A 10,988-nucleotide genomic window follows, 5' to 3' on the forward strand; every position below is an offset into this window, starting at 1 on the left:
TATTAAAGCTTAGCTATGTTCTAATAGTTGACAAATTTAATCCAATCCTAAATTTGAGCATGTCAATGTAGCAGAGTGGAATTGTCTACTTTGTGCATCATATACATTTTTATTTGTTTGCATAAAGTGCATTCCTGTGGAAAACAATGAAGGTAATACATCATATCACGATGAGTTGTGTGCAATTTAAGTATATACATTTTTCTATAGTTTACCTACCATTTGGTGGTTTAGTAGAGGCATAGTTTAATAACAAAATGATTGTTATAGAGTACCTATACTCTAGCTACAAAAACATCACCCCTTGAAGAGATATTTTAGATATAGTTCAGCCTGAAGAGTCTAACAACCTACAACATTTCTCTGTACATGCTGTGTGTCCTGACTAGGGTTGCCACCCGTACGGGAATGTTAGTATTGCAGATAAAACATGCCCCCATAAAAAAATGCCACGGTTAACCAGTGACATGTTTTGTGGGGGCATCTTTTATGTGCAATAATACATATCGTCCAATACAGACATCCAAATTTCATGTTAGTGCAAAATCCATTTTATTGATAGTTGTCGTCCAATCGACAAGTGCTTTTGGGGCTGTGCACGGTCCCCTTCAGCAGGCCCAGAAATGCGCTTGTCGTTTCAATGACAACTATCAATAAAATGGATTTGCACTATATATATACCGAACTACTGATACCGATACTAATATCGCTGCCGATACAGAGTATTTGGGCGAGTACTACTTGTACTCTCCCAAATGCTCCGATACCTTCATCGATATTGGAACTTCTGGTCGGAGGGAAATGTCCCTCTGACTGCCAGCGCCAAGGGAGCATACAGCCGACTTCCTTTCCAATCAGGTAGCTGGGAGGTGGGTTATCATCCGCCTCCCGGCTTCCTGATTGGCTAGGAAGCCTGCTTTACTTGTTGCCAAGCAGCCTGGCTTCCTAACCAATCAGTAAGCTGGGCAGTATGTTATGACTCGCATCCCAGACTCCTGATTGGTCAGGAAGGTACGCTGCCTACAAAAAAGTGACTCCATATGTATTGTGATACCTTGTGATTACCTGCAATATTATTTAAGTTACAAAATATGTGCATAGTGTATACTTTACCAAAAAATTGCCGCGAGGTGCTAAAGTGTTCGGGTTTGGCTTGAAGAAAAGGTGGCAACCCTAGTCCTAACTAATCAGATTCCCTTTTCTATTCCCCATTCCTTCAAGAAGACACTGCAGTTGCATCCCCCTCCTCTCCCCGCCTCATGTCTAGAATTTAATTGTTCACAGTATTGTAGATAGGTTTCATGGAGGCACAGCCATTCTACTGATTTATGAAAGAAAAAATGGTACGTTTTAAAACACAAGATCTGTCTTCTGTGTCGCTCCTTTTTCAGATCACCAGCTTCAGCTCACAGAGTTCACTCACATATTCCGCATTGTGAGGGTCATATTTTAAGGCTTTTTCATAGCAATCGATTGCATCATTTATTTCTCCATTCATCTTATGGACAAAGCCAAGTAAAGCGAAACCCTCAGCATCATGAATATCGTTCTGAATCTTCTTTGAAGCAATTCTTTTTAGAGACTTTGCACTGAACTCTCTTTCTTTCGTGCAAAAAGTAAACTGTACGCTCTTTTTATAGTAGCTGATGGCTTCAGATTCAGACCTCATGTTGTATTCTTTGAAACGTCCATAATTGTAATAGATCTGCTGCTTCTCCTCATCAATAAGAGTAGTAAATGCCATAACGGTTTTAAACGTGTCCTCTGCTTTTTTATATTTCTTGACTTCACAGTACATATTTGCTAGGTCTGTATACGCAAAAACAAAAGTTTTCTTGTATTCCAGCGCCTTCTCAAAATGAAACAGAGTATTTTGCAGGAGGTCATTTAATTTTTCAGTGTCCATTTGGCTCATATAACTGTTCCTGTTTCGAAACCTCATTTTCTCATCGAAATACTTTCGCCTATAACAGAGTCCAATTTGGTGATGCAGAAATCCAGAAGTTGGGATGAGATCTACTGCAGTTTGTAGGACACGCAAGGCATCATCTAGCATTCCAGCTCTCCTGTAAAACATTGCTACGTAACGGAGTAAATATGGAAGGTTTGGAGCTTGATTTATAGCTTCTTCAATATAGATTTTTCCCTCGTCAGTCCTGTTTAGGTCTTGAAGCTTCAAGGCAAGAAGTGACTTCACCACTGCATCATTTGGATTCTTCTCCACTGCACGTTCCAGTAGCTCCAGTGATTTGCATTCTGAAGCAGGACATTTTCTGCCATCGAAACTATCCAGTCTAAAGACCACTGTTGCATATCCACTGTTCCACTCAGGGTCTTCTGGCTCCAGCTCCAAAGCCTTCAGAAAACATTGTTTTGATTCTTCATAATATCGCCTACCACAGTGTAACAATGACCAGGCTTTGTCACCATACATTTCAGCTACGTCTGTGGTATCTTTCAGTTCCTTATAAATATGTTCCACCTTATCTATATATTTTTGAGAATCTTCATACTGGTTTAAGTAGTAGAACACCCACGCGTAATTTCCGTATGTCACCAAATACTTTTGATCAGTCCCAGCCGGGTTGTTCTCTTTAATCATTTCTTCTGCTTGCTCTAAACTGGCAATAGCTTGTGTGTAGTCCCCTTTCAGACTCATCACATAGGCCAGTAGATTGTACACCATGTATTTGTTCTTGGTGACAAGGAATGTCAATTGATCATACAATCTGTCTGCTAATTCATCAGGGTTTATGGTCTCTAAAAGAAGTTTCCAAGTAAAGTGGCATTTAAGTTGTAGTAAACGCAGCTTCAAAGTCCCCTTTTCTGATCCACTGGGATAAATAATATGAGAGGTGATTGGTGTTAGTAACTGATTAAAAAACTGATAACATAAAATGCACAATATATTACAAATGGGTCACATGAAATGTATGTAACCAGAATGTTCTATAATGCCATCTAGTGTATAAAGAAACGTTGTGTTCAATTTGCCTGAACTGTAAGGTTAAAGGGGTTCTGCAGTGAGTACATACTGATGACCTAACCTAAGGATAGGTCATCAATATCTGATCTAGAAAAGAAGATCTATGGCACACCAAAGGATTCTTTTTCAAACTATGGTTTAATGCATATTTGTGCAGTTACATCATTTTGTGTTTAATTTTCATCCAGAATATGTAACAGTATATGGGGCCGTCAAAAGAAGCCCCACTCCCAACGTTTCGGTCAATAATGACCTTTGTCAAGGGATCTGGCCCATCCAGACGAGCCCGCTCCTCACATGGGTCCGATCCCTTGACAAAGGTCATTATTGACCGAAATGTTGGGACATCTTTTGACGGCCCCATATACTGTTACATATTCTGGATGAAAATTAAACACAAAATGATGTAACTGCACAAAAATGTATTAAAGCATCGCTTGAAAAAGAATCCTTTGGTGTGCCCTAGATCTTCCTTTCTATAACAGACTGACTTTTGTCCTCTATGAGCACCCACCACTAGAGGGTGTGCAGATCTCACAAGTATCAATATCTGATCGACATGAGTCCGACTCCCGGAAAGCCCAGCAATCATTTGAAGAAGAGGTGGTACTCGCATGAACGCTGTTTCTGCTTCGAGATTACACTGCGCATCATCTCACATGCAGAGGCGGCGCAGTGTAATTACAAGAGATCTTCCCATTCAAGAAAACTCTGCTACTCTTTTGGGGTAAATTTATGAAGACTGAACTTTTATATGTGAGTCTTGATCTCCTCTGTGCTGGACTGAGATGTACCTAACTTATTAAAGAGAGTTTTCAGGGAGTAGAATATTGATGACCTCAGGATAGACTATCACTATATCATCGACTCCCAGCACCCTCACTGATCTGCTGTTTGAAGAGACTGTGTTCCTCCAGTGATCGCATGGCCTCCTCGTAGTATACCAAACACATGTTTTTTATAATTTTGTATTTACTGCACAATCATGTATGTATTTTTTAGAATGTAGGTTTAATCATGTTTTTTTTTTAATAGGTGGACTACTTTTTATATACATTAATATTTATTGGTTCGTCACGCCATATAAATAAATCTTTTCACCTGCACGCTCACGTTGTACTTGCACTCAGCACTTTGTTGCTCTGTCATTTTTAATTGTCTTAGCACTTTATGGTGATGTCACACATATATATATATACTAGCAGAAGGACCCGGCTTCGCACGGTTATATTTCATCTATTTCATTTTATGTTTCCGTGTGTCATAAAAAGATATCGACAGTTTCCCCCATAACAGTGACCTCTACAGTACCCGCCCCTTTAACAATGACCTTCACAGTGTCCGCACCTTTAACAGTGCCTGCCCATTTAACAGTGACCTCCACAGTGCCTGTCCCTTTAACAGTTACTTCCACAGTGCCCGCCCCTTTAAAAATGACTTTCACAGTGACTGCCCCTTTAACAGTGACTATTACAGTGACTGCCCCATTAACTGTGACCGCCCCTTTAACAGTGACTTTCACAGTGACAGCGCTTTTAACAGTGACTTTCACAGTGACCGCCCCTTTAACAGTGACTTTCACAGTGACATCCCCTTTAACAGTGACCATCCCTTTAATAGTGGTCGTCCCTTTAGCAGTGACTGCCCTTTAACAGTGACTTTCACAGTGGCCGACCCTTTAACAGTGACTTTCACGGTGGCCGCCCCTTTAACAGTGACTTTCACAGTGACCGCCCCTTTAACAGTGACCGCCCCTTTAACAATGACTTTTACAGTGGCCGGCTCTTTAACAGTGACTGCACCTTTAACAGTGACTTTCACAGTGACATCCCCTTTAACAGTGACCATCCCTTTAATAGTGGTCGTCCCTTTAGCAGTGACTGCCCTTTAACAGTGACTTTCACAGTGGCCGACCCTTTAACAGTGACTTTCACGGTGGCCGCCCCTTTAACAGTGACTTTCACAGTGACTGCCCGTTTAACAGTGACTTTCACAGTGACCGTCCCTTTAACAGTGACCGCCCCTTTAACAATGACTTTTACAGTGGCCGGCTCTTTAACAGTGACTGCACCTTTAACAGTGACTTTCACAGTGGCCTCCCCATTAACAGTGACTTTCACAGTGACCGCCCCTTTTAACTGTGACTTTCAAAGTGACCGCCCCTTTAACAGTGACTTTCACAGTGACTGCCCCTTTAACAGTGACTTTCACACTGACCGCCCCTTTAACAGTGACTTTCACACTGACTGCCCCTTTAACAGTGACTTTCACAGTGACTGCCCCTTTAACAGTGACTTTCACAGTGACCGCCCCTTTAACAGTGACTTTCACAGTGACCGTCCCTTTAACAGTGACCGCCCCTTTAACAATTACTTTTACAGTGGCCGGCTCTTTAACAGTGACTGCCCCTTTAACAGTGTCTTTCACAGTGGCCTCCCCTTTAACAGTGACTTTCACAGTGACCGCCCCTTTAACAGTGACTTTCACAGTGACCGCCCTGTTAACAGTGACTTTCACAATGACTGCCCCTTTAACAGTGACTTTCACAGTGACCGCCCCTTTAACAGTGACTTTCACACTGACTGCCAATTTAACAGTGATTTTCACAGTGACTGCCCCTTTAACAGTGACTGCCCCTTTAACAGTGACTTTCACAGTCGCCGCCCCTTTAATAGTGACCGCCCCTTTAACAGTGACTTTCACAGTGGTCGCCCCTTTAACAGTGACTTTCACAGTGACCACCCCTTTAACAGTGACTTTCATAGTGACCGCCCCTTTAACAGTGACTTTCACAGTGACCGCCCCTTTAACAGTGACTTTCACAGTGCACGCCCCTTTAACAGGGACCTTCATAGTGCCCGCCCCTTTAATAACAGTGACCTCCACAGTGCCCGTCCATTTAATAACCGTGACCTCCACAGTGCCCGCCCCTTTAATAACAGTGACCTCCACTGTACCCGCACCTTTAAATATAGTGACCTCCACATTGCCCGCCCCTTTAAGTAGTAAGGAAAAATAGCTGGGTTGTTATGGAAACCTGGAGTAAAACTGTGTTTATAGCAGTTGGGATTTGAAGAGAAAGACTTGCAGGCTTGTATTGGGGGGGGCTAATTTTTTTGGGAATATCTCAGGAACGGTACGTCCTAGAGAGCTGAGACCTGGTCTTAAACCTTCCCGGACACCTGATGTACCTGTGTGCCAAATTTGGTGAAGATCGGTCCAGTCGTTTGGTCGCGCATAAAGAACGTCCAGACAGACGTCTAGACAGACAGACAGAAACTCATTTTTATATATATAAGATATACAGGTGTCCGGGAAGGTTTTAGACCAGGTTTATTTTTTTATTTTTTTATTTCTTATTTAGGACATAAGATTTAGAGTGTATATTTTAATTGCTCCCATGTCCCTATGGCTCATAATTAATATCTCTAGGATTTTATATGGTTTATTTATAGCTATAGATATGTTTACAGGGGTGACGGTGGTTTGCCCATCTTCAAGATGGCGTCTATGTCGCGTGTGCCCGAACCAGTTAGCCGTAACTAGGATACACTAGCATTCTTTGAATGGGGCGGCGATGTCGTCTCCTCCCTGTTTGTTTTGTGGGAGGGTGACACTGGGGCCCTGTGATGCGTTCTTACATCTAGCAGTTCACATGTCATCGCAAAACTGCTGTATTAGGGTCCATTCACACATCCGTGTGTGTTTTGCGGATCCGCAAAACACAAACAGCGGCAATGTGCGTTACGCATTTTGCGGACCGAACATTGCCGGCACTAAGAGAATATGCCTATTCTTGTCCGCTATTGCGGATTTCGGATCGGGGCCGCACGTCGTAGAAATGTATGGGTCCGCAATTCCATTCCGCAAAATGCGGAATGGTATTGCGGATGTGTGAATGGAGCCTTATGGCGAGAGTTGACGCCATCTTGACAAGGTGTTTGGGGAACATGAATCCAAACAATTACAGGTGATTCTCCTTCTTCAAGTCACATGTGGTCCTCATTAGAAAGGGGTATATAGGTAGGGCAGACATCAGGATTAGGATTAGCCCCCAGGAGGAAGCTGGGCAAAACGTACATCACGGCGCTCCCCCTACATGCTTCTGTTTTTTAATGCTTATTCCATGAGCTATGTATTATATGTGCGTGATTTAGCACGCTAGATTATGAAATCCTGCATATGGTATAATTGAATGGTCCCATACCATTTTTTTTAACTGCTCTAATAATTGCATTACTCACATCATCAATTGTCCACTTGGGATATTACTAATAGGTGGCTGGATAGTGTTGTAAAGTTGTGCGGTAATTTTTTAAATATTATTGATTTATTACTGATTAGGAGCACATTTCACTTGTGGTTGGGTATTATCGCATCATGTAGTTACAGGGGTTATGTTGTAGGGAGCTGTACTTGCAGTAGAAGTGGGAGGGCTTAACATATTGTGAGTCCATGCTGCATTATGTGTAATGATTTTATCTTATTGTCTTCTTTGATGTAATAAAAAATGTATTTATATTTTATGTGTGGTGCACACATGGATATGAAAAACTGCCAGTGTTTCCATTTTTAATGCCTGTCGTGTGCATGTAGCCTTAGCCCTCATGCACACGGCCGTTGAATTGGTTCGTAATCCGGAGCTGCGGTGCGGACGGATCACGGACCCATTCAAGTTGAATGGGTCTCGATCTGTCCCAGACGCACAACGGCCGTGTTCTTGAGGCCTTATACTGTAAATGTCTGGGCAGTGGTTCTTCACCTCTGCATGGACGTTTCAAAACTTCAGTTCAGAGATTGCAGCAGCGCGATAATATTTCAGCTGCTGGAGTGGGGATCCTGCTGTTAGTCACAGCAAGGCTCCCCATAGAGAAGCCAGGGACATTTATATTTTTTTTTTACAGTCCCTGCCTACCCTATTGATCTATACACTGTGCTCAATGACTGCTGTGTATAGAGATCAGGAAGCGGCAATGTCATTTCCTGCTCCAGTCCAGCGGTCATGTGGTCACTGAGGTCCAGGAGTCTGCGAGAGCTGCTGGGACTTAGCAGACCCAGATCAGCTCTGCATTAAGGTTGTACAGTGATGTACAACCTCTGGGGGGTTGAATTCCTCCTGTAACAGGCTACAGGAAAAATCAGCAACAAATGTAAAAAAAAAATTAAATTAAATGTCCCCCAAAGGTCTTGAATAGAGCACAGGTTAGGACCAATGGGGTTGTAGGCTCCTAGGCCTGATAAACTTTTTAATGTAGTTCTCAGTGAATCTCTGTTCCTATGTTCTTTAAAGGGTTTGCCAGGACTGAACTGTTGATGACCAATCATTAGGATAGGTCATCAATATCAGATTGGTTGGAGTTGGTCTCCCAGTACATCTGCTGATCAACTATTTTTAGGAACTGCGGTGCAGGAACCAGGTATTGGAACTAATAAGCTCCATACACTGTGGAGTGGCTGTGCCTGGTTACTATAGGGAGCAAAGCAGCATTAATCAGGCATGGCCACTACACTGTGTACTGAGCTTTGGAGTTCTGGAGCCTCGTTCCGCTGCTACAGCTCCTGAAAACAACTGATCAGCTGACGCCTGACCTCTGATATTGATCAGTAGTTAAAGGGCTTGTGCTGCTAGTAAATACTGATAACATATCCTCAGGATAGTTCATCAATACAATATCTGATTAGTCGTTGTCAGACTCTCGACACCCCCACCAATGGCTCTTTGAAGAAGAGGCGGCGCTCACACGAACGCTGCTTCCGCCTCAAGATTACATTGCATCTTGTCTCGCTTGCAGAGGCAATGCAGTGTAATTATAATTACTCCTCCCATTCAAGTATTGGTAATTACACTGTGCTGCATTTGCAGGCGAGACGATGTGCAGTTTAATGCTGAAGCAGAAGCAGCGACCATACATTCGAGCGCCGCCTCCTCTTTAAACAGCTGAACAGCAGTACCAGGAGTTGGACCCCCACCAATCCGATATTGATGACCTACCCTGAGGATAGGTCATTAATATTTACCCACTGCACAATCCCTTGAAGTTCCAGAAAATGCCTTAAAAGAGGACCTGTCGCTTCTCCTTGCATGTCTGTTTTAGTAAATAATAGTATTCCACAGAAAATTACAATTCTGGAGCATCTACTTATATAACTCTGTGCTGTGTCATTGCTCTTTTATTCCTACTATACGTTTAAGAATAAAGGTACAACTGAGTGTTACCATTTGGGGGTGGTAACACTCAGTTGTACCTTTAGTTTCAAACTTCTAGTGAGAATGATAGAGGGACAGCACAACATACAGTAAGGATGCTCCAGAATTGCTATTGAATGAGGGATGCATGTAGTTACTAGTGTTGAGCACGAATATTCGAATATCGAATTTCTTTTGCGAATATCGGCACTTCGCTAATTCGTGAATATTTCGAATATAGTGCTATAAATTCGATATTTCGAATATTGTTTTTTTTTTTATATATATATTTTTTATTGTTATATTTTTTTCTTTCCCACTTTCCAAAAGTAGTTCTTACCTGTCCTTAGGATTCCTGGCTTCCTGGCTGCTCCAGTCAGTGCCCGTTGCCGCTTCTGACGACTTCCGTGCTCATGGAGCGTCCCCATCACCATGGGAACGTCTCCATACTAGAATGTACTGTCGGATTTGAGAATTACGTTGAAATCGCAATTCGATTAATTCAAGTTATAATAATCGAATTTCGATTTTAACTTAGCACTGGATATTCGCGAATTCCATATTCGTTAATTCTAGCCTAATATGGAATATAGCAGTGCTAAGTTAAAATCGAAATTCGATTATTATAACTTGAATTAATCGCATTGCTATTTCAACTTGGACCTTGTTTACTATGGTAGGCTTGGTAGAATTAGCGAATATGACGAATATATTCGTCATATTCCTCAAAACGAAGATAACGAAGTATTCTACATCTTCGTTTTAGCTACCTATTCGTCAACTTCGCTAATTCTAGCAATCAAATAGGAAGGTTGACTATAGAGACAGCTGTGAGGAATATGACGAATACATTTGTCATATTCGTCATCTTCGCTAATTCTAGATATCAAACCAATAGGAAAGTTGCCTTAAGTTAAAATCGCAATACGCGATTATTTTAATCGCATAATAATCGCGATAACTAGAATAATGACGAATATTCGATTTCAACGAATATTAAACAAATATTCTATCGAATATTCGCGAATTTCGTCAAAATCGAATATGGCACCTGCCGCTCATCACTAGTAGTTACTAGAACCAACACGTTAGTAGAGGTGGCAGGTCCTCTTTAAGTGGAAATTAGTCAACCTACCCGAATCTACAATACATGCTTCTTCATCATAGCTGTAACTTGACAAGGTATAAAGAACTGCCCTTCAATTACGGCATCTTGAAGGTTAATAAACAAAACATTTAGGAAAAAGTGAGAGTATTTACCTCATTTTGTCACGTCTCCTGTCCTTGTGTTCTCTGAGATCTGGAGAGGAAGCTTTCTGAATACAACCCAGTGATCTCTGCGCTTTTATATAGTCCCACACCGTCAGTGCTGAGAGGAGGGGAGACGGGAGAAACGATACTGCTCCTTGTTAGAAACAGAAACAGACGGGTGTTTTTGTCAAGGAATGGAAACTGAAATCAACTCTGTTAGTAAAGAGGCAATGGTGAGGGCATTCATTCCTGCAATGACTTAACCCCTTCATGCTAATTCCCTTATAATCATCTTGTCATAGAACAGAGTCTTATTACATAACTACAATTATTTTTTATAAATTAATTAATTTTTAAAGTTTTACATTCAATTTAGCTGAAAGACAGCTGAGAAATAATGCTGAAAAATGGTCTCTAGCATACACTGAAAATAAATAGTTCAAAGGCTATGGACACTTTTGAGAGAATTTTTATTATTATTATTATTATTTTATTGTACTCATTTCTGTGAGATCTGGAAGGGAGGATTTTTTCAGCTTTGTCCTGGAGCAGCGCGGTCCATTT

General features: G+C 41.6%; 1 protein-coding gene across 1 annotated transcript; it reads right to left on the reverse strand.

The window, feature by feature from the left end:
- Nucleotides 1-1,372: 1,372 nt before the first annotated feature.
- On the reverse strand, nucleotides 1,373-10,590 carry IFIT5 (interferon induced protein with tetratricopeptide repeats 5). The gene is made up of 2 exons (XM_040439122.1): nucleotides 10,434-10,590; nucleotides 1,373-2,834 (listed from the first exon to the last, which is right to left on the reverse strand). Exons 1-2 carry the CDS (start codon nucleotides 10,436-10,438, stop codon nucleotides 1,388-1,390), a joined length of 1,452 nt encoding a protein of 483 aa, XP_040295056.1. The 5' UTR covers nucleotides 10,439-10,590; the 3' UTR covers nucleotides 1,373-1,387.
- Nucleotides 10,591-10,988: the final 398 nt, after the last annotated feature.

This window comes from Bufo bufo, chromosome 6, assembly GCF_905171765.1.
Source record: "Bufo bufo chromosome 6, aBufBuf1.1, whole genome shotgun sequence".
Taxonomy (NCBI): Eukaryota; Metazoa; Chordata; class Amphibia; order Anura; family Bufonidae; genus Bufo; species Bufo bufo.